Source organism: Spea bombifrons, chromosome 3 (assembly GCF_027358695.1).
Source record: "Spea bombifrons isolate aSpeBom1 chromosome 3, aSpeBom1.2.pri, whole genome shotgun sequence".
NCBI classification, from domain to species: domain Eukaryota; kingdom Metazoa; phylum Chordata; class Amphibia; order Anura; family Pelobatidae; genus Spea; species Spea bombifrons.
Genome location: NC_071089.1, coordinates 39,057,963 through 39,083,394, shown reverse-complemented (window position 1 = coordinate 39,083,394; position 25,432 = coordinate 39,057,963). Strand labels below are relative to the sequence as shown.

The following is a 25,432-nucleotide window of genomic DNA, read 5'->3' as shown; positions in this document are numbered from 1 at the left end:
TTTTCACCGAGAGGGCGGTTGTGCCTTCCTCCCTTTTCTCTCCCTAGTTCTGTGTTTATTTTTATGCCTGTCATTGCGTTCGGTCATTTGTTTCCTTGGCCGAGCCTCTTGGGTTTTTTACCGTGCCGCGTCTCGCGCATGCGCGTTGCTCTCGCGGCGGCCATTTTCACTTGTGTTTCTGACGCCGTACTTTCTTATTTGTGCCGTCTCCTACCCGGTCTTGCCGTGCTCGTTTCGGTCCGCTCCAACGACCATATAACCTGCTCCTGTCCCCTCTCATCGGGGCTGGGTCTCTCGGACGTTTTATTTGTTGTCCGTTCGCCGCATTATTAGTTTAATTTCTGGCGCCTAATCCGCTACGGCGGCCATTTTCATTTGTGCTGATCCTGGTACATGGTTGGTTTTCTGTTCTGCCGTTTGGTTCCGATTTGTTTTCATTGTCAATTATGTTTTCTGGCAAGGATTCCTTTCCACCTAATCTCCCAGGCCCCTCTGGCCAACCTCCTTTAAGTAAGGAGGCTGAGTGTTTGGAAGGTGAGGACCCACAAGAGGACATAATTAATTCTGAGGAGTTTCACTCCCTGCTAGATGCCACCATGACTAAATCTGTTACCCAGGCATTACATTCAGTTATGGGGATGATGTCTTCCAACATCTCCCAATCTATTTCTTCTGCCATTAAGGCCTCTCAATTGCCTGCCTTAGCATCTGGTAATGATGTGCCTTTGCAGGGTCCCTCAGGGGTTCCCTGTAAGGCTAAATTCAAATCTACACGTGACAAGCATTTGACCACCAAAACTCATAAGTCGGACACGGTACGTCCTGTCTCAGAGGACGTGGTTACACCACGTAAAAGAGCCCAGCATCGGGCAAAATCGATGTGTAAATGGAAAAAGGCTAAGACCTTATCTGACTCGTCCGACTCTGATTCGGCATCTGAGGAGGTTTCAGACGTATCTGTGGATACTGATCAGAGTGGTTTCTCTGACTATGAATATATGACACCTGGTGATACAGACCTACCTAACCTCCCCTATGGTCAGGTTACTGGGGATACCCTTTTGGACCCTCAGGGTGAACCTTTGTTTAATCCTGACGATTTGTCTAATCCCAGGTCAGCCGAATGGTCTCCCATTCCTCATGTGGCTCAATATGTAGCCTCTAGGATCCGTAAACCATTGAATAAAGCGGCCAGGAATAACATGAGGGCAGAATGCCCTAGGCCCTCTTTACCTGATGATGTATGTAGTACCCCCGAGGTGGATCCCAAGATCGCCCAGTTCTTGGGAAAAACAGGTTGGAAATCTAAAAAAGGCCTCGAGTTTTCTCTTCGAAATTGCCAGGATAAAATCCTGGACATATTGGGTCCAGCCACGAAACCTTTCGAGACCATAGAACAAGCCATATCTGGTTGTGCCCCGGTGGACCTTCTGACCCTGCGAGGTTGGGTATAGTGAATTATTTGTTTGGTTGGCAACGCCAACACAGCGCTGGCCTCTGAAAGGCGCAAGGCTATATTACTTAAGATTGAGCCCAAATTGGTTGATATGGCTGTGTCTGAGCCTGGCCCACAGGCAAAAGGTTTTTTGTTTGGCGATTCGTTCCTCAAAGAATTGGGCAATTACGTACACACATTTACCGCTCTGGACAAGGCTCAGTCCAATATGCGGAAGGTCTTCCGTGGAAAGGTTTTTAGAGGGGCCGGTAGACACAGGGGCCGTCTACCCGGCCGCTACTCCAGAGGTTCGGTCGTTGGATCTCGAGGCCCCGGTTTGTCCAGATCTCAGTTCCAAGAGCATAAGCCTGCGCCAACGCCTTTTTTCCCGCAACGTTCCCGTCCATGGCAGAACAGGGGTGCCAGGGGATCCTACCAGGGCAGGCGCCCTTATGGTAAGTACAAATCTAACATTTTTTCTTCCAGAATGTCAGGTGGGAGGTCGACTTATATTCGATTACGTTGCTTGGAGGTCCCTGACCTCGGACCCATGGGTCCTTCAAACCGTATCGGGTTACAGGATAGATTTTACGTGCCCGCCGTTTCAATGCCAGCTTCCCGGAAAAATAAATTTTTCCGAAAAAGACGTGACCTTAATATCTGCGGAGGTACAAGCTTTGTACATCAAGGGGGCCATTACTCCCGTTCCTCCCGGCACACCGGGTTTCGTAAGCAACCTATTCTTAGTGGCCAAGAAGGGCGGGGGTGTTCGACCAGTCATCAACCTTCGTTACCTAAATGCCTTCATTACTTACCAACATTTCAAGATGGAAGGCATCCATTGTTTACAAGATCTGTTGCAGATAGGTGACTGGATGGTCAAACTGGACCTCCAAGATGCCTACTTGACGGTTCCGATGGCACGGGAACACCAGGATTTCCTTCAGTTTCGTTGGGCCTCCCAGACGTGGAAGTTCACTTGCCTACCGTTCGGCCTCTCATCTGCTCCGTGGTGTTTCACGAAGCTCTTGAAACCAGTGGTGGGCAAGTTGCGAGAGAAAGGGGTGCGTCTAATCATTTACTTAGACGACTTGCTCATTATGTCTCAAGACGTCGCCTCTCTAAAGCTTCACCTGTCATGGACTATGTCGCTTCTGCAAAACCTAGGTTTCTTAATCAATTGGAAGAAGTCGGATCTCGTTCCATCTCAGTCCTTGGAGTTCCTGGGGTTTGTGATAGACTCCATCCACGGGTCTATGCATCTCCCGAATTCGAAGGTGAAGATGATAAAGAAGGAAATCAGGAGAGTGTTAAACCGTCCAGTGCTCACTGTTCGCCACCTGGCACGGGTAATAGGGATGTTGTCGGCCTCCATTCAGGCCATTTTTCCCGGATCCCTGCATTATCGGGCGTTGCAACGCCTGAAGAATCGATTACTACAGCAGGGTCTCTCGTACGATCATGAGATCCCGATAGATTGCGAAGCTGCGGAGGAGCTCTCTTGGTGGCTCCACCATATAAACGCCTGGAATGGGAGATCGATTTTCGGCACTACCCCGGATCTAGTCATAGAGTCCGATGCCTGCCTCACAGGATGGGGTGCACGATGCGGTCGTTCCTCCACAGGCGGCAAATGGTCGCAGTCGGAGAAAGGACTCCATATAAATTGTCTGGAGCTGTTAGCAAGCTCTTTCGCTGTCAGAAGTTTCTTACGAAATGGTCCAATTGCTCCGTACTTCTGCGGCTAGACAATGTATCGGCGGTGAGATACATAAATCATCTGGGTGGCACGAGGTCACAGGATCTTTCTCATCTGGCAACAGAGTTTTGGCAGTTCTGCCTAGCCCACAATATAGCAGTTCAAGCAGAGCATATTCCAGGTCTAGCCAATTCGGTCGCCGATTTGGAATTCGAGATATCTCAAGGATTCCGGCGACTGGCGTCTCCTTCACACTGTCCTCGTCAGGATTTCCGACCTCTGAGGACCGTTGGAAGTGGATCTGTTTGCCTCTCGCCTCAATTCCCAACTTCCCGCTTTTTTCAGCTGGCGTCCAGACCCGGAAGCCTTGGCAGGACCAGTTGCCTCTGTTGGCTTGGAGGGTTTCGGGAGACCCTGGTTTTCGGGATCAACTCTGCATCTCTTGGCAGGAGCTTGGGCTCCAGGAACACGACGGGCTTACGATCATGCCTGGGACGCATGGAAACGTTGGTGCTTGGAACAATGTGTGGATCCCGTTTCAGCTTCTGTAACGATCATTTTACGTTTTCTGACAGAGTTGTATGACAGTGGCTTGGCGTACCGTACCATTAACGTGTATCGATCAGCAATTTCTGCTGGTCACACCGGTGTTGGAGGTGTGTCAGTTGGTAAACAGACGATTATATGCCGTCTATTGAAGGGCATAAGATTGGCTCGTCCCCCTAGGCCTCGCTATTCTGGCCTATGGGATGTTAATGTTGTTCTTTGTTTTTTATTGCAATGGCCTGATAATGCGTTTTTATCTCTTAAACAATTATCAGCGAAGTTGGTCATGCTTTTTTGTCTGATCTCATGCAAGCGGGTCTCTGATGTTCGGGCTTTGGATTTTTCTGCTAGGTCTTTTACGCCTGCAGGTGTGAGATTTAACATTTCTAGACGTACCAAAACGTCTATTACTTCTGTGTTCTACCCTGCTTTTCCTCACCAGCCTCAACTATGTCCGGTGGCGTGTCTTAAGGTGTATGAGGAGAGGACTTCTTCCTTCAGGGATCCATCACATCCTGAATTATTTTTGTCTGTCCGTAAGCCCCACTTGCCCGTGACTACGACAACTTTGGCTCGATGGGTCAGATGGTTACTGGCCTCTGCGGGTGTTGATATCTCTATTTTCGGTCCTCATTCCACGAGGGGTGCCATGGCTTCCAAAGGCACGGTTTTGGGTTGTAAGTTGGAAGATCTCCTGAAAGCTGCGGATTGGTCCAGGGAATCGACGTTCAGGGAATTTTATTTCAAGCCCGTGACTCATTTTTCTTCTACATTGGTTGCACAGCTTTGAACTAGCATAATTGGAGCCTCCGTGTCTTTATAAATTGCCAGATTTTACTAAATTATGACGTAAAGTCATGATTTATAAAGACACGGAGGCGAGCATTATCCCCTCCCAAGATTTTCATTTTTTCTTGAATAAAGAATTTGTTTTTCCCACCCTGGTGTTCTTTTGGTGTCTTTATTGATTTCATATTGGATATGTAGTGGGTGTGTGTGTTGTGTCTTGATTGATTTCGGTTTATTATAATGTACCTTTTATTATGTTTTCTTAGGTACGATCATCTGTTTATTTTGCAGTTTGATTTATTTTCCTTATATGTCTTATTTTTTCTTTCAGCTTAAAGTGTCATCCTGGTGTCTACTGACTGGATGCTGCCTATTCCGACCAGTTTGCTGTTGCCATCTGTTGTTTATATGGACTGTTTTTACTTAATTATGTTCTCTTCGGTTCCAGTTCAAAGAAAAGAGGAAGTTTGATGGATCCAGGCAGTTATATAGGAGGAGGAGTTTCCCTGATGTGCCTTATTGGATGCCTGGATATATGCTGATATCTTCCACTTCCCCCAAAAAGACCAGGACACTTAACTTACTAAACTAGCATACATCCTAGCATACTTTATTTGTTTTTTCTCCGTAATTTTTTATTTTAAGTCCTGGACAAAACATATAAACTAGGACTAACCCTAACTAGCCACCCACCAAATAGTCTTAATAAAATGAAATTAATTTCTTCAAATTAAAATTCCCCACTTACTATGAATAAGTAATGTAACCTTACTTATTTGCTTAATGTCCACCACTAGTGCTATGGCAACAGGGCATTTTCATTTTTTTTTATTATGTTTCTTTTTATAAGCACTGTGCTCAGTAGAACATAGATAGCGATCCCTTTGGGGATCTTTATTTTTTCTTATGGATGCCAGTGATGTCACAGTGACATCACTGGGCTCCCTATATTGTTTATTTATTTGCTTATTTTATATTTCAGTTTTTAAAAAATATTTTTTTCCCTTTTTTCTTCCTTCTGATGTCCCTAGCACTGATCACATTGTGATAAGCATGCATGGCTCGATAGTCTGTATTGCTAATCACAACATGTGCAATCAGCCAGCAGGGGGAGCAAACTGACAGGCCCTACTGGGTCTCTCTTCTCCTCAAGTGACAATTTAGTGGGTGCTGATAGAAAGGAATACCTCATCCCAAGATCGGTCATTCCTTATATACCAGTGTAAATGCACTCGCATTGCCCTAGGTTTTTATGGAAGAGGGGCTTCTGCCGCACTGGACCTGTTGCTATAAGCCTAGTAAAACTAGGCCACAGTACACTACTGCTACTAAATAAAAAAAAAAAAGATTCAACGAAAGATATACATATTCAAACTTACATGTGTGGTGGGGTAAACATATCTTCAGTATATTTATCTATATATTATTATTTATTGTTTTATATTTTTAATTGTTTTATATAGCGCCATCAAATTCCGTAGCGCTGTACAATGGGTAGACAGGACATAACAATTAGTATGTCACATAACAAATTGACTTACAGAGACAACAGGTCTCAAACGAGCTTACAATCTAGAGTGTGTATACGGAAAGTGTGCGTGTGTCACAAGCTTGTAATGACCTATCCCCTCAACCACGTATCTAAGGGAATTGAAACCTAACACTATATATGTAAAAAAATATAAAGAAATAGCCCATTGGTTTATACCGGTCTTAAATATTCATAACTATGAGAAGTTCTTTGCAAAAGAAACCTACATAGGTGAAACGTATTGGAGCAAGTAATTTCAGATCCATCTAGCTATATTTAGCTATTTCTTATCACTTAATCTGTTATAAATATTTTAAGGTCTTCAGTTGCCCAAATTTGTATTAGATGATATAATATGAAAATCATACCGGGGAACAAGAAAAGCTATACTGTACTGCCAAGCAGGAATCTACCTCTATTGTCTATTTTGGGTTATAGAGGGCAGATCTCAGCTTCAGGGCCTAGCATGGAGTTCGCCAAAGTTTTTTACCCTTTTAAACACACATTCCTTCCTTCTTGTTTCCCTCCCCCTCTGGCCTCCTACAGCCATAACATCTTCCCTTTTTACTTTAAAATGTTTTTTCTAATTCATCTCTCTCTCTGCTCTCTCGTAGCTTTCCTGAAAAACTACTTCTTGAGCCAAGCACTAACCCACCTCCTATGCCACTACATTTATACTAGCATTTACCCATACTATACCTTTCGAAAGTTCACCATTATTGCTAGGGTGGGCAAGTTCTCAGGAAGGGTGCTCAACTCTTGTAGTGTCTGATTATGTTAATGTGTATGTGTTACATATGTTTTTAACCACCCCATTTAAAATATATAGCACTGTGTAATTTGTTGGCGCTTCATAAGGGATAAATTAATACCACTTCTGTGGGTTTTTATGGGTTGGACATGTACACTTATATTTATAGATATCCTCAATTCAGATCCACCTTTAATCTGCAAGCCAAAATATTTAGCAAATATACACTGGGAATTGGACACTGGTCGGTGAGTTAGCTGGATCTCCAAATCGCTGGCTCTTTTCACTGATGCCAGACAACCTTTGTCTACTAAAAGCCTTAATCTACTGGGTTAAATACACACCATAAATTGGAAAATCTATTCCTCTATAAATTTGCCTGTAGTAAGAATATTAATGTACTGTAGTGCTATATCGCAGTGAAAATTTGGCAAAGGCTGCCTAAAGCAAAATTTTAATTAACTCAGAAACATCTCACATTTCATGACACTTGACTGGCAACTGCGAATCTGTAGCAACGGTTGGCATGTGACATATATTTATTATAAGAAACATGAGTCAAGTCGATCCGAACAAATCTCAAAATAAAACCAAAAAATACAATTAAAAAAATGACTGCATTTTTTAACATCCGCTATGAGGGCAAATGGCTTGCTGACTATGAAATTGTGCCGTGAATGTTAGTTAGTGTGTTAGAATATTTATGGATTATTTAATATGACAAAACCTCTAACAAAAGCATACATATAATGTATTACTGTCTTTTTTATTTGTTTTTTTCCTTTTTTTTGTCCAGGGACATTGTTAAATGTTATGTTTATATGATTCCAACAAGTTATAGGTTAAGGTTATATTATATATATAAATGTTAGTTTTTTCTATATATTTAGGTGCCAATCATATAAGCAGTTTACCATTCTCCTTTTTATAAATTACTACTACCACCAGAGACGTTTGGTCTCCCCAACTGGCCCATTTACACTAAGCTGACTCAGCACAGCATTCATAGACTGCATTAGAAGGTGATGTGCGTCTTTAAAAGACAGAATTCTGGGATATGTTGTAATATCCCAGCACTGTGTCTTAAAGGCACAGCACACCTTTTAATGCAGGGAAGATGCTGACTGTAGAGGGGACGTTGCTCTAAGTCAGGCTTAGGGCTGCGGAGACAGTAAACATATCTCTGGTGACAGTACTATATATAAATCCCATCAAGTCGTAATAAATCTGGTTGAGGATGACTGTAGTTAATTAAAATAAAAAATATGAATAAACCTGCTGTACTATTTAACATCTCCGTCTGCACTACATATCTTAAATACACATGTGGTTATACTGGTGTAAAACCTCTAAAAATTCAGAGAAGCAAAATTCTAAGTTTGTGTTATATGGGGTTCCTAGAAGACCTTCAGGATTTTCAGTAGACTTTTCAACTTTGGTGTAATTAAGTCCTATGTGCCAGCATCAAAGTAAGTTCATGTTTATTCTTTGTAAAGAGTTCTTACTGAACAACCTAAGGAGTATAACTATAGCTGCACGCATAAAGAAAGCCAGTAACAAAATCATTAGCATAGTACTACTGTAATGATTCTACAATCAATTCTCAGTTGTGCAGCGGAATATATTATTGTAAAAGTCAGTTGAAACATCAGATGTGATGTGCGTCTTTAAAATGCAGTGTTTCATTCTATAACCCATGAAAAATATGTTTTAATAAAATATAAAATACACAACAAAATCAAATGTAAGTACTATTGTTTACATTTAAGATAATGTACTCCAAGGCTGCATCTGTATGTCTTTTTAAGCCTTTGCATGTCAACGTGGTGAGCAACACATAGGCTTGCTATGAGCTCCATACCACTCTGGGACTAGAAGGGTTAAGGATTCTGTCCTTAGATAATAGGGTCTATATATTTAAAAGTCTAGTGGTCAGTTGAGTTAAGGGTTTACTGAACACACTCGACTGAGACCACATATCAGTGCATGCTAACAATCCCCAGATTCACTGCAATGTGTTTGCAAGGTCACGCAACTTTAATTTTTAGAGCTTCAGGTTAGAACTAGACTTGGGCACCAGGGGGCTCTTCGTGTTCGTCTTCGTGCTCGTCTTCGGCAAAAAAAAAAACTTCGTATTCCGCGAATATTCGCCTGGTCCTGTCTTCTCTTCGGGCGAATATTCGCGGACATTCTTCGTGCTCAGGTTTTCTTCGTTTTCCCCGGTTAAGGGGTTAAAACGGGGTTAAAGCCGCTCTGGCGCCAGGAGTTTAAATGTCCGTATGAGCAACTCTATTGGTCGTCAGCAGGGGGCTCGTCTGCCATTGGTTGATGGCAGACGAGCCCCCTGCTGGCGACCAATAGGGTCGCTCGTACAGACTGTTATACTCCTGGTGCCGTAATTGTTCGGCAGATCCCGCTGGTCTCCCTGTTCTATCATTTATTAACTGATCGAACAGGGAGACCAGTGGGATCTGCCGGGTAAGTTGCAGCATTGGGATTTTAAAGGTCTGTACGAGCGACTCTGTTGGTCGCTCGTACAGACTTTTAGGCTCCTGATGCTGTAACTTACCCGGCACATCGCACTGGTCTCCCTGTTCTATCAGTTAAATGTCCGTATGAGCAACCAATAAAGTCGTTCGTACGGACATTTAACTGATAGAACAGGGAGACCAGTGGGATGTGCCGGGTAAGTTGCAGCATTGGACTTTTAAAACCCCAATGCTACAACTTACCCGGCACATCCCACTGGTCTCCCTCCCTGTTCAATTAATTACCGTATTTGCTCGATTATAAGACGACCCTGATTATAAGACGACCCACCAAAATCTGAATATTAATTTAGGAAAAAAAGCCTGAATATAAGACTACCCTATAGGAAAAAAGTTTTACCAGTAAATATTAATTCATGTAAACTAATTTTCATATTTAATAAAAGCTATGATTGAGAAAAATATATTTTTTATTTCCTTTTATTTGCCAACCTGGCCCCCCCAGTTATGCACATCTGCCCCCAGGCTTGCCACTCTGCCCCCAGAAATGCCTTATACCCCCCCCTATTTGCCACTCTGCCCCATGATGTGCCTTTTAACCCTCTATATGCCACTCTGCCTCCAGAAATGTCTTATACCCTCCTATATGCCACTGTGCCCCATGATATGCCTTTTAACCCCCTATATGCCCCCCTGCCCCATGATATGCCTTATACCCCTATATGCCACTCTGGCATATAGGGGGTTAAAAGGCATATCATGGGACAGAGGGGCATATAGGGGGTTAAAAGGCATATCAGAAATGTCTTATACCCTCCTATATGCCACTGTGCCCCATGATATGCCTTTTAACCCCCTATATGCCCCTCTGCCCCATGATATGCCTTATACCCCTATATGCCACTCTGGCATATAGGGGGTTAAAAGGCATTTCATGGAGCTGAGTAGCATATAGGGGGTTAAAATGCATTTCTGGAGATATATATATACTGCTAACAGCAATCACACTCTTATCAAGCCAAGGCAGCCAGTACATGCTGGAACCTGGGGATGTTAGAAGTGCGATTACAGCCTCCCTATGCCATGCTACCACCCCCACCCCCACCCCCCTTACACATCCATGCTATCTCACACACACACACACACACACTCATTCACGAACATTTAAATACTCATTCATTCCATTAATCACACATACACACACACGCTCAAACCCCCCCCCCCTCTTACCTGAACTGCAGATCTCCCACTCGCAGACTTCTGCAGGGGCCCGGCTGTGCGAGCAACTTCTCTGGCCCCGCCCCCAGAGGAAGGAGGGGGGAGGTAGAGTTATGTGAGGACTTTGCTTGCTTCCTGTTTCCTGCTGCTAATAGCAGAGACGCTGCTCGCGATCAAAGCCCGGTAAGCAGCACGGCCGAAGCAGAATGAGGTCTGCTTAGAAGACGACCTCGATTATAAGACGAGGGGTATTTTTCAGAGCATTTGCTCTGGAAAAAACCTCGTCTTATAATCGAGCAAATACGGTAAATGTCCGTACGAGCGAACAATAAAGTCGCTCGTATGGACATGAAACTAATTGAACAGGGAGGGAGACCAGTGGCATCGGCAGGGTAAGTTGCAGCATTGAGGTTTTAAAACCCCAATGCTGCAACTTGCCCTGCCGATGCCACTGGTCTTTAACTAATTGAACAGGGAGGGAGACCGATGCCACTGGTCTCCCTCCCTGTTCAATTAGTTAGTCTGTGCCGGGTTAAATGTCGGTACGAGCGACCAATAAAGTCGCTTGTACGGACATTTAACTAATTGAACAGGGAGGCTGTTTTTGGCTGAACAGTTTTTGGCTGAAACTTATAAAAATTACAACCTCCACCCGCACAATAGACAAAAAAAGAATATATATCTATATATATATATATTATATTTAACAAGGACCATCTTTAGGATCGGATCCAAAAAAAAGAAGTAGAAACATACAATGTACAATATTGCAGTTGAAAAATAAGTGGCGTACAGAGTAATTGGTTCAGCTCACAAAGACGGCTCCAAGTGTTGTCAGAACTATTTTTTGTACTGTTAATTAATAGGTTTTGCGCACTGTTGTTTCACGCTTGCTGCATAAAATCAATATTATTTCATAGGCTACCTCTTATCACTAGTTATAGATTACTCTGCTGGTGCAATCTGTGATGAAAAATGTTTTTATTGTGTTTTGTCCGAATAAACGTTCATTTATCTGTAGGTGGCCATTGTTGACAGCTATGTAATTCGTTGAGTGACTTGCTGAAACACCACAATATTCTTTACTATTCATAATTCTTCTATGTATTCAAAGTCAGTGAGCCTATTTTGATGATTAAGACTAAGACGTTCTACAGTATTGCCACAAGGCACTATGATAAGGAGCCAGGCTTCCAAGTTGATTGGTAACAGATATGTAGCAGTCAAAAAACGTCACATGAAAACTAAGATTGCTTTGAAGCAGAAAACAGAATAATTTCTAAATTGGTAGGAGTTTCCCTTTAATATAAAACATAAGAAAACACATTTTGCTAATTACAAATATGTCATTTACACTAATTGGTTGCAACAGGTCTAAAGGTCTGCTTGCATATCCAATTATATTTTAAGGATGCTGCTGCTTTTACACATTTATTTTTTCTTCCAATCACTCTAAATTAAAGAAACTAAACCCTAGATGTTTCTGACATGATTGGCTTGCAAAATCGTTAAGATCACAGCAGACCGCCTTCCTGAGAGTATGGTGATTGCTGAAGCAGACAGGAAAAGACTGACAGAAATAGAATACAGTAACAGGAAGAAGAACAGGCGGGTTGATATGTAAGGACAGGTGACTGACTCTAAGAGCAGCACGGTTCACAAGATTACTCCAAAGCAGAGCATCTGACACAAACTTAACTTAAATCCAGCACAAATAAAAATGAATAAAATAGTTATTGTCCTCGTGTGATGCACTATTTAGTTTTCTTGAACATTACTGTTCGAAGGCTATGAAATATTCATGTATTGGTTTAGAAGACCCATTTTGTAATAGTTTTCTCTTGCCATTATAGCAGAATATAGAAGTACTCCAAAATGCTGCAGAGTTTAATAACATTTCTTTCTGCAAATTTGCTGTGGCACATGCATAGGATATTTCTCGAGGTTCTTGTTAAAAGGTAAACAAATGTCACGTTAAACAGTTAGTGCTGAAAACATGCAATAGAATGGGGAATTATGCTTTTACTAACAGTTAATTCATGAAATCAAATTTATCTTTTACAAAGGTGGTTCTAAAGCAGCATGAAGTAGTTAAGGCTCAACCACAGCCAGGCCTCAGTTTGCGGCACTACATGCACACAGGTGGATTACCATGCCCTTGGTGCTGTCTCTGAGTGGGAGTTGCTTCTAGTTCCATCAATCCCGATACTGTTATGTCTACTTTTCACTTAATTTGTACATGGATCTGCTTGGTACGTATCATGCTACATCTTGGTCTACTTCTGCCCCTCCAAATGAAGCCTGAAGGAAATAGAATCTATAGGTGTCTTAAACAGTCTTTGGCCATTAGGCCATTAATTACAGCAAAATAGAAAAAGGCTCCAGGCACTCAAGGGTTCCATCAGGCAGATTTATTGAAAGAGACGAACAACAACGTTTCAACCTCACGATGAGGTCTTTATCAAGTTAACCGCACAAATAAAAAGTAAAAGTTTAAATAGCACATATCAATAAATGGATAGCCAATCAAAAGACTGATCTAATCTAACACCATGTGTAGTATAATTGATAATCATGTATTAACATAAGTAAATATTCAAAAGTATACATCGCATAATAAATAAATGATACTTGCAGATGTTAAAAGAAACCAGTGACAAAATAAAGAAATATATTAAGATTAAGATTTATTGATATGTGCTATTTAAACTTTTACTTTTTATTTGTGTGGTTAACTTGATAAAGACCTCATCGTGAGGTCGAAACGTTGTTGTTCGTCTCTTTCAATAAATCTGCCTGATGGAACCCTTGAGTGCCTGGAGCCTTTTTCTATTTTGATTTACTGGGGAGCTGGCCCTTCCTGGCACAGCTAAGCACCTGAGTTCCTGTGGGGAGTGAGTGCAGATTCCTGATTCTGGTGACTTATTAATTACAGCAAGTCTGCGGTTGAGAATCGGCCCTGGTACTTTATGTAAAATCATGAACATGCCGCACCATAGTGGCTTAAGAGCACAGCATGCATCCGCCAGCCGGATACGCTGGATACTATGCTCTCATGTTCATTGTCTGGCCATATGTAACCAGTTGGTGGCCCCAGGATTTGAGCTGCAGGAAAGGTAAATGCACAGCAAAACTGTCGTGCCAAGCATTTGCCTGGTTTGCCAGATGGCCAATCTTTCTCTCCATGGGAGAAGGGATTGGTGGGCCTGAGTTGGTGAGGCATGACTTTTTGTGGGTGGAGGCAGGGTTGGCCTGTGATAGACATGAAAGGGGTGGGAGTGGACGACTAAAAAGTTAGTGTAGACCTGTCACTTACTGAAACTTTGCAAAGGTGGCTACATATAAAATAACCAATTATAAAGAGTATTATAAATCTGTAATAATGACGGTGAATAGCATATATATATATATATATATATATATATATATATATATACGGTTTATAAAAGAAAATATATATATAAAAATATTCACAGTATATGTGTGTGCATAAATAAAAACAAAGCAAGGAATCAGTGTAAACTCAACACATACTATTTAAAAACACCTATCTGAGGCATAAATATTGAGGATTCCATCACACTATATAGCCACTATGGTATGCTTCCATTCTTGTATTTTTTCTGTATATATATATATATATATATATATATATATAATGTTTTACAAAACATATTTTACCCATATAGCTGTACACTACAATTGAACACTTTTTAGGTATGATATTTTATTAAATACCTGCTGAACACTTCTTGAAAATGCTAGTGAAACATGATATATACATAGTGTCTTATTCCATAAATACTCTTTGGAACAGACTATCATATTATTTATTTAAAGTAGTCAATGCAGAGCCAGTGATGTGACTTCCCAATCAGGCATGTAAAGGATTTGATGTACTAGCCTTTCAATAGGACCATAATACTTAAAGATGTGTTTTTATGTGAGTTATTCCATTATATCAATAACCATAGGTTACATACAAAACATTTGGTAAGCTTACTCCTTTAACCACATCTCCGAAAATCACATTGTCCCTTTGGCGAATTTAAATGTTGGTATGGAGTCATAATTAGTTATCTATTAATGTTTCTATAAGGGAAATCATGGCAAGCAATCCAGTTATTTTTATAAGCTACAGTTGCTGTCAATTACATCATTAAAGGAGAACTTTCTTTAAGAGAAAATGTTGTTTCTTACATAGGTAAGTTTATAAGTCACTGAAATGTTTAAACTATATGACATTTCCATTTTCTTGAAGCTCCAATATATCCACTCAATAAACATGTAGAAAAAGTTCATTTTCACAAGGAGGTGTAACATAATAACAACAAAAACACATTAAATGCTTTTAAACTATATATTTTTTAACCCCTTAAGGACAATGGGCGGTCCCTAAACCCATTGAAAACAATGCATTTTGAGCCCGTACATGTACGGGCTTTGTCATTAAGGGGTTAATAAACTGAATATATAGTTATGCAATTTTTAGTATGTGCAATAAACCTGCCCCATGATGCTTTTTAAATGAGGAAATACATCACAAGAATAATGACTTTAGAACGAATTAATTTTTAAAACTAATAGTGCTTCAGCCAGGGCTGTTTATTAGAAAAATTACTAATTTTAATTTCCCCAAAGCTAAACAAATGCAAAAAAATAAAATAAAAATAATACATTTGAAGGCAATATCAATGTGCATCTGGTATTACATAGCTTATACAATATGACGTTTGAAAAGAAAAAAGATTTCAGAAAATTTTAAGAAATTAAAGGGACTACATGATGTCTTACCTCTCACATCGCTGCCCTGCATATCCAGGAGGGCAGGAATCACACACCAAACTACGATTTGTGTCCAGGTGACATGTAGGGCTAAAGCTTTGTGGTTGTTGGCATTGGATAAGATTTGGAAGAAAGAAGAATAAAAACAAAGTTAAAAACATTATTGCCTCGTCCCTTTAGTTAACATTACTCCGAAAACACAGTGAATTAGGAATGCTCTTCCAGCCTCACACACACACACATTTAGCTTTGGCTCCAGCCAATCGTCACTGGAATGGCTCTACTATTTCTGCCGACACTGGATATAGTACAGTGAATGGCAGCATCCCAATGGCATGTTGTGATGGGGCTTACTGTCAGAAATCCTGCTCACTAGTGAATGAGCCGGAATGTACAGCTGCTTGTCTGTGCCCTGGAGTCTATAACCCAAATATATTCTGTGTTAAAATACATTATGTGGTCAAAGTCTCAGTGAAAGGGAGTAACAGTTAACTGACTTGTGTTATATTCCTAACCAAATGCCTGGTTCAATAATTACATATAAATGTATATTTAAACCACTCAAATATAAAAGTACTATTCTTGATTTTTTTCTCTCTAAATATATATATGCATAAACTATATCAACATAAGTATTGGGACACACCTCTTAATCATTGAATTCAGGTGTTTCAAACCAACCCAATGTCAGCGGCGTATCAAGCACCAAGCCATGTAGTCTGGATTTATAAACATTTGTTCTGAAAATCTCAGTGAATTCAAGCCTGGTACTTTGATAGGATGCCACCTTTGCAATAAACCAGTTTGTGAAACGTAATCCCTGCTAGATATTCTACGGTCAACTGTAAGTGGTATTATTGGAAAGTGGAAGCATTTAGGAACAGCAGAAGACCACATAAAGTCACACAGTGGGGTCACAGAGTGCTAAAGCGCATGGCACGTCCATAGCTAAAGAGTGCCATACTTTTCTCAGCACAAAAACTGCGGCAGGAACTCCATGGAAAGGGCCCCATGGTTAGGGAAAGGGAGCTATGACTGCTCGCCTGGGCCGGTTTAAAGGATGTCAGTGGTTTAGTGATTGGTGCCTGCAACATTGTTTCAGGGTTTTAAGGGTATATAAAGGGGGTGTGAGTGGGGTTCTACCTTTTTCTGCCTGGATCCTCCCTGGACAGGTTCCCTACAAACCACCCAGCTGGTGTGTTGTTGGTTAATGTTTGTGTTGGTTGTTAATGCTGGGGCAATAAAGCTGTGGCCAATGCCCTACACACATATTGGTGTATGTCTTTATTTAAGAGGTTTGGACAGAGGTAATAGGCTTAGGCTCCAGGATTAAGCACTCATGGGTTTTCATGGCCGAGCAGCTGCATGTAAGCTTCACATCACCAAGTGCAATCCTAAGCATCAGATCGAATGGTGTAAAGCACACCACCACTGGACTCTGGAGCAGTGGACACGTGTTCTGTGGAGTGAGAAATTAGGCTTGGCAGTCTGGGTTTAGCAGATGCCAGGAGAATGTTACCTGCCTGATTGCATTGTGCCAACTGTAAAGTTTGGTAGAGGATGGATAATGGTATGGGGGTGTTTTTCAGGGGTTGGGCTAGGCACCTTACTTTCACTGAAGGGAAATCTTAATGCATACCAAGACATTTTTGGACAATGCTATGCTTCAAACTTTGTTGGGAACAGTTTGGGGAAGACCATTTTCTATTCCAGCATGACTGTGCCCCAGTGCATAAAGCAAGGTCCATAAAGACATGGTTGGATGAGTTTGGTGTGGAAGAACTTGACTGGACCACACAGAGCCCTGACCTAAATCTTAAACACCTTTGGGATAAACTGCCACAGAGATTGATAGGCAGTTGATTGATGATTGTTCTTATCCAACAGCAGTGCCTGACCTTACAAATGCTCTACTGAACAAATGGACAAAAATTCTCACAGAAGCACTGTCAAATCTTGTGGAAAGCATTCCTAGAAGAGCGGAAGCTGTTCTAGCTGCAAGGGGGGGGGCAACTACATGTATATGTATTTAGAATGTGTATATATATATATATATATATATATATATATATATATAGTTATACAGAAAAAGTTATAATATACATTTTGCATAGAAATGTGCAAAAAATTTGCATTTACTGCACTGTTTTTATATTGCAAACCTACAGTTGTACTTCAATGTACTGCAGCTTTATTGCATTTGTGCTTCCTACAAAAATAGCTGCAGTAAAACGGCAGTACAGTGAAGTACAAATGCAGTAAAACTGCAGTAAATGTGCAGTAATACTGCAGTAAAAGTGCAATATTGCAGTTTTTTCATGTCCAAAAAACTGCAGTATTACTTCAGAAAAAACTGCAGTGATTTTTCGTGAGGGACAGCATTCCTGATTATTTTGCTTAGAGGATAATATCATTAATATTGTATTTTAAAAAATGCATACATTTATATAGGGATAGAAAAATATAACAAAGAGAGGGTTCTTTTTGCATGCCCACTTTTATGAGTAATTAAATGACTCCACCAAATCACTTTATTTAACCTTTTTAAGGTTAGTAAAATTTGACAGCTATCTTGTTTTAACTTAAGCGAGAGCAGGCAAGAACATTTCAGTCTTAACTTTCTTAGCTTACTATGCAAAGGACAAGACCTGTTCTACAAGAAGAAACACTGAGCTGGCCTTGCATAATGTATAGCTCAACAAGTAAGGAGCATCACAAGAAATTTCAATGATTTATATGCATTATAATGTATGTTGCCAATCAAGCACCAAAGTGTGTGCTTGAGAGTTCCTTTTTCTATTTTTATCTTCTGCAATTGGGATGTAACTGCCTGCTACCTTAGCTTTGTAAGTTCCTCTTCAGATCGGTTTGTAATTAATGAGACTCAAATATGGTTGGAGGAGTGTGGTGTGTATTGGGTTCCTTTAAGGTGATAAACCTCTGCTTTTTGTGTTATTAGCAACAGATCAGGAACTACCCTAACTACTGTTTATGAGGAAGGCCATCACCTGAACAATGTGAAATGATAACTAAGCACAAATCATTGTCTGTAACCACCTTTGGCCAATTTGGGTATGGGACGTACATACATTTTAGAAAACTGGAGATCGTACATAATGTGGCTGTACCACAGGAGGTGAATATCATGGCCTAATGCTTTGCCATTTCTGTAGTCACCAGCATAATGTGACTGTTTGTCAGGGATACCATACAGGCATTTGTGGGGTTGTGTTCCACGTATTCTAAAAACCATAGTGGCAGAGAAGAAGGCACCTCTATTGCCTAAGGAATAGTCTTGCCAATATATGTGACATAGACAATGTATCTGGCTATTTTTCCATCAACACTTGCACATCAAAATTGTGCAACACAAATCACTAAATACATTCTAAATTTTACCTTTGCAAAATATTTTGTGTCTTTTTGTGAGTTTTTGAACAAATATGATAAAAGGCTATCTGAAAAAAATATGAAAAAGGCATTGACTACTCCAGTGACTATTTTATTGGCTACAATGTTTTGGTTTAGTGTAGGTGCAAAAAAACCCTTTTAATTTGGTGTCTTTGCAGTATTTGTAAGGATCATACAGATGATTAAGGAGGTCAGCACACCCATTCAGAAACGCCTAGGATTTAAATCCATCCATTTATGTTTGACAGGAGCAATAATGAAAAATAAATGTTTGCTTTAGCTGGATAGCATTTCCTGTTCCATTCATTATTCATAATGTGCTAGTTTAGTCATTTTGTTTGGGTAAGTGAATTAGGAAGAAAAAATCATTAGCTACAAAAACCATTTTAAAATGATTTTTGCCCATGAAATGTGTACAGTCTGCTGTAAAACAAACAGCAAAGGGAATATTTGGCACCAGATAAGACCAAATAAAAATGCTTTTTACTTTCATACCATATTCCCTTCATGGCTGTGTAGTGCGTTGATTTTATAAATATGTAAGTATTTCCCTTTATGCATTTTCTCTTTTGACAAGATTTATCTCGACCTTTGATCTTTTTTATGTGTTTTCATCATTTTTAATAGGTAACAGTCACCAAAATACGATTGCTAGATGTGGATGTGGAAGGCTGGCAAAAAGGCAAAAGGACAAGTGATCCGTGGACTGTTCTGATTTAAAAATTCTTTACCAGATGTATTTGTTTTTGGCTGTTAGTTGCTAGTCAACATATAGGCAGTCAGAAGTCTAGAGAACTTAAATAATGTACATTGTGACTCTTCTTGGATGTTCTATGCAGTTCCATTCGGTATGTATTGTACACAAAACAGCGTATTAAAGCGTAACATGTAACCCTACATATATCATTTAGCGGTTGTAAAAACGTGCCAGAGCTGCTTAGTTATCCCTGGCCCAGCTCTGTTCCTTTGTACACCTCAGTGTTGTTAACCGCTAGGCCTACTGCATTAAGCCCATTGCACATTCTCTTGCACCTCAAGGGCTAAAGGGGACTGTATTACAGCTCGGTACCTCTTATAACATAGAGCTCTCTTTTCTGCACTTTTGTGAATTTAGCAATAAAAATGTTGAGTTGAATATTAGGTTAACACCAGCTTCATTATTTATTTAAGTGAGGGCTGAATTGTGTTAAGCTGCTGTCAAAATCAATGTTTCTATAAATAAATGTAATATGTGGCCCGTCTTTCAGGAATTGCTCAGTGGGATTGACTCTTTCTAATGCTTTTCCAAGTTTAGCGAATGGATAGGTCATAGTTGGAGTAAATGCTAGGACACAAGCAGAAGAGGTCAGTGGGGGTCCAAAACTTATAGAACCTTGGAACTCAAGACCAGATTACAACTTTATAGCCTACCTTTTTGCAAAGCCTCTTTAATATTTGACATTTTGTATATTTCTTTCTTATTTTATCTTACAGATTTTGTTAATTACCAAATAAAAACTTAAAATCAGGACATTTAAATGCTCAATCAGGATTGAGTGTTTTCAACTGCCACAAAAACTGCAACGATATTTAAATATACTTACTTATTTGATTCTAAGGTCAATGGACATGCGCAGGGCTGGCAGTCATCAGCAGTGCCATCTGTTGGATTTCCATAAAAACCCGGAAGGCAATAATCACAGAATCTGCCATAGGTATTGTGCTTACAATTCTGCAGAGTAACAGACATTTGAGCATTAAATGAGAATCTGGTACAGCTATATATTTCACAGCCATCAATGAATCCACAAGTAAAAAAGGAGGAACTTTTTGGGAGATCAGTCTGATGTTGCAACATCTGAATATGGAAAGCAAATAGTTCTGAGTGTATATGGTGTATTAACATATTGAAAGTATATATTTTTTCTTTCTGTAAAATAAATTAACTCATGAAAACCTATGTGTACATGAATAAAGTACAATATTTTTACTTTATTAAGTATTTTTATTCTTCACTATTGTAACAGAGCTATGCAATGTCCTGGTGCTATAAACTTTAAATAAATGCAATGTATGTATTATTACCTTTTCTTTATATAGCACCAACAAATAAGTACAGTACAGAAAATTTAAAAGGCTTGACAAAACTAAATTGACAAACCAAAAAAACTAATACATTAGATAAGTGGGGTCATATATTGACTTTAAACTAGGTATTTGTTTAGTCTTGAGTTTAGAGCCAAGATAGAATCTGTAACATTGTCTCACTGTGGTCGTTGTCAGATTGGACACCAATGCCTAGTGTACTGTACTCATTCTGTATTTATTACAATAACATGCTATACCAAAGAGACTTCCCTTACAACTATTTATTGTGGTTCAACAAATGTTATTTCTGTTTGGTTTACAATGAAGAAAAATCTTTTTTTTAATTAGGAACAGTAGCAAGGTGATTAGAGTAATATATGTCAGAGACAATTTCCTCTCGCTGACGAAAAGGAAGGTATCATTATAGAGACAGCCATGTTTTATTAACAATGATTATAACAAAATCCTTCCTGTGAGGCAGACTTATGGATTAAATAACTTTCCAAGTTATAACCAGATGCACATTGTAAATTAGTTTCATGAAAAGACAGTGGCGTATTGGGGAATCTTGACTTTTATCTTTCGTCAAAAACATATTTTATCAAATTTTCAGTTCCATTTGAAAGTAAAGGCAGGAGTAACATAAGTTCTACATGAGAAAATGACATACCCTAAAATTTATTCAAGCCTTACAGAGAAAAAAGACAGTTAATTATATGAAACATAAAAATACTGAACAGAGTACAATAATAAAAAACCTTTGATATCAGTGTTGTCAATTACATATTTCCCTGTGCTACATCTGATGACTCAGGTGCCCATATTCCCTTTTAACATTTATTAGCTTGTTAGAAACCGCACTACAGATCTTTTATTTCCACGGAATCATACCACCAAAAAGCTCAAGACGACAAAGCAACATTACTTTTTCCACATGGGTACAATTGGGTTTTATAGAGAATAGCAAAAATTATGTGATGATTTTTACCATTAGTTTCGATACCTGCTTTTTACACTGTAAGAAAAATCATTACAGGAAAGCATCACCCGTAAAAAAACATACAAGGGGGGCGTGTCTGACCGCCGAGAGAGATGGCCGCATGAGCTAGTTGCTCCGCCGCTGCTCGCCTACTATCCTTCGACATCTAACCGATACACCAGCATGGGACGAAATAAAAAGACAGTCTCTGACCCCTCACCGGCTGGGGATCGCCGCCGGTCCACTTCGGCCTCTCTCCGCGAATATTTCGGCACCCCGGTGGACTTGGCGTCGCAGGCCTCGGAGGACCACGTGGCTGTTTCTCCCGCCAGCTCTTCCTCGGCTGAGGAATCGGCCTCCACCTCGCGTCTGCCTCCACCTTCCCACCCTCCAGAAGTTGTGCAGCTCTTCTCCTCGGCTCCGTGGAAGGCGGACTTTACCCTCCTCATTGCCGAACTCAAGCAGGTGGTCCGGGATGAGGTGTCGGCCCTGCGTACCGACCTGTCGGCCTTGGAGCACCGGGTCCTGGCCTTGGACGGTTCGGAGACCCAGCATTAACTTGCTGTCGCCGCTGCACAGCGCCTGGGTGACCGCCACACTCATTGCCTCAGGGAGCTGCGTCGGCGGGTTGAAGACCTGGACAACCGCGGCCGGAGGCAGAATGTGCGGATCAGGGGGGTCCCTGAGGCGGACGCGTCGGAGGATGTCTTCGGTCTTCTGGAGGAGATCTTCAACGGTCTACTGGGGCGCCCGTTGGACACCCCGGTGCCCGCGGACAGGGCTCATCGCGCTCTGCGCCCTCGTGGAGACGCAGGGTCCCCTCCTCGGGACATAATTTGTCACCTAACAGACTTCCGCCTGAAAGAAAGCATCATGGCCCGCGCCAGGGAGGTTGGTGAGTGGTCCTTCCGAGGACACCCAATTTCCTTCTACCAGGATCTCTCTGACCTGACGCTTCAGGCGAGGCGGGCACTGCGTCCCTTACTAGCAGAGCTACGGCGGCTCCGCATCCCGTACCGCTGGGGTTTCCCGTTTGCCTTGGTTATCAGGCATGGTTCCAGGTCCCTGACTATTTCGCACCACCACGACATCCCTGAGGTGCTGCGCCTCTTGGCCCTGCCGGATCTCCAGATCTCTGACTGGGTGGATGTTGCTGCCCTCCCTGGCCGAGCTCTCAACCCGCTACCCAGGCCGCGCGGACCCCGGCGCCTTGACTCCGTGAGGCGAAGCTCTCCACCCGACCCTTCCGAGCACTCCTCTGCTATGCTGGCCTCTCGCCGTTTGGGCCCCATTGAGGAGTAGTGGACTTTCGTCGCTCATTGCCTGTTCCGCCGTTGTGGTAACGCTGTTTCTTGTTTTTTCATTTATTCACTGTTTTGTTTTGTTTACTGCTATGGGGGGACACTGTTCCTATTCTGGGGCTGGTACACTCTTTACCCATGTTGTTTTTATTGCTATTTATTTCTCATTCCGTTTTTTACACGCACGCACTTACGCGAACTCATATCTGTCTTTATTTGTGCACGCACCACTTCTATTTTTATTATTCTGTGTACTGGGGGCCACCTCACTTTCGGTGCTATTATGTGCGCACTGGTTGCCTCATCCCTAAAGCCTCCGCACTTCGCATGTTCCTATGGTCCTTGCACGCACCACATCACACATATCTCCCCCCCCCCGGTTTTGTTTTTTTTTTTTTTTGTGTGCACCGCGGCTGGGGGGTGCCCTGTTCCTGGCGCTGCTACCTGCGCAATGGTTGCCTTGCTCTCAGCGCTGCTACATGCGCAATGGTTGTCTTGCCCTTGCGCCTCAGAGCAGGTGCAGCCTCTACCCTATGCCTGTTCTTCTGTTCATATGGGCCTCATACGCGCCGCACCACATCTGTCGGTGTTACTATGTATATGGTTTATATCTCACTGTATTTATATATTTATTTTTTTTTTTTTTTTTTTTTTTTTTTGCACTGCCGCAACGGCTGGGGGGCACCTTGCTTTCTGCGCTCCTGTGTGCGCGCTGGTTGGCCCATCCCTACCACCTCCGAGCGGGGGATGGCTCTGCACCTCGCCTGTTCCTGCAGGCCGTGCTCGCACTACACCACACCACACTCCTCTCTGTCACTATATATCTATATATATATATGTATTTTTTTTTATTTTTTTTTGTGTGTGCACTGCGGCTGGGGGGGGGCCTTGTTTCTGGCGCTGCTACCTGCGCAATGGTTGCCTTGCTCCCAGCGTTGCTACATGCGCATTGGTTGCCTTGCCTTTGCGCCTCAGAGCAGGTGCTGCCTCTGCCCCATGCCTGTTCCTCCGTTCCTATGGGCCTCACACGCGCCGCACCACGTCTGTCTGTGTTACTATATGTATGGTTTATGTCTCACTGTATCTTCCTTTTTTGCACTGCCGCAACGGCTGGGGGGCACCTTGCTTTCAGCGCTCCTGTGTGCGCACTGGCTGCCTCATCCCTACCGCCTCTGGGCGGGCGATGACTCGCCTGTTCCTACGGGCCACCCCCGCACCACAACACACTTCTCTTTATTATTTATTTATTTATTTATTTTATTTTCTTTCTTCGCTCTGCTGCTATGGCGGGGGGTACCCTGCTTTCGGCGCTGCTATGTGCACGCTGGTTGCCTCATCCCTAACATCTCCGAGCAGGGGATGGCTCTGCACCTCGCCTGTTCCTGCAGGCCATGCTCGCACCACACCACACCACACTTCTCTCTGTCACTATATGTCTATATATTCCTCCCCCCCCCCTTTTTTTTTTTTTTTTCTCTCTTTTCTTCTATTTATTTCTTCCACACGGCGTTCGGCCTCTCTATTCTACATTGGTACCATTAGAGGCTTTCTGTTTCCTTTCAATTGTTGGGTTCTGACTCGCACAGCGGTCTTTTGATTGTCGATACCGCTATTAATGTTTTATCTTGTAAAGTGTAGCGGGCGGCGGCCCGCACCTGGTTCTCTCACTTTTGTGCTTTGCGTTTCTTTTCTGTTTTGTTTTTGAATTTAGTGGTTCCACCTTTTCTCGCGGTCTCGTCTGTTCTCCTACACAGAGGCGCCCTGTTGTTGTCGGGTGAATAGCACCCGTCGGGCGTAGTTGGTGTTTTTTCCCCTTTTTGTCCCTTGCCCTTCTGGGTCTCCCCCCCGTTTCTCCTTCCTTTCCTTCTCCACCTTGCTCCCGTTTCTATTCTTCCCCTCCTTTTCTTTTCTTTCTTCTCCCCCCCTCCCCCCCCCTTTTTTTTTTTTTTTTTTTTTTTCTTCCCTCCTCTTTATCTCACTTCTCCCATGTCGTCTCCCCATACGCGCGGGCTTAACCTCCTCTCGCTCAATGTCAAGGGTCTTAATACCCCTGAGAAGCGCTCCTCCCTCTTCCGAGATCTCCGCAGGGGTCGGGTAGATATCGCCTTTATACAGGAAACTCACTTCCTGGGGCTTCGTGCTCCTCGGCTCTCCAGCCGCTCCTACCCCACCAGTTTTTTCAGTAATAACCCGACGGCGAAAACTAAGGGAGTAGCGATTATTTTTTCTGCCCAAGTCCCCTTCAAAGCCTCAGACGTTGTAGCGGACCCCGAGGGGAGGTTCTTATTGGTTAAGGGCACGATCGCGGATCAAACGTATACATTGGTGAATGTCTACCTCCCTAACCGAGGTCAGCATATCACTCTTCGTTCTGTCCTGCAAAAGCTCACTGGCTTTCAGGAGGGGATTCTGGTCCTAGGGGGGGATTTTA

At 42.0% G+C, this 25,432-nt stretch overlaps 1 protein-coding gene across 5 annotated transcripts in view; it reads right to left on the bottom strand.

The window, feature by feature from the left end:
• Positions 1-25,432, bottom strand: part of LAMA2 (laminin subunit alpha 2) — a 349,942-nt gene that overhangs the window by 151,709 nt on the left and 172,801 nt on the right. For all 5 annotated transcript variants that reach the window (XM_053458972.1, XM_053458973.1, XM_053458974.1 and 2 more), the window contains exons 17-18: positions 20,238-20,365; positions 15,253-15,339 (exon numbers count right to left, since the gene is read on the bottom strand). In XM_053458972.1, coding sequence (XP_053314947.1) covers positions 15,253-15,339; positions 20,238-20,365 — 215 coding nt within the window. The remainder of the gene's footprint in view (positions 1-15,252; positions 15,340-20,237; positions 20,366-25,432) is intronic.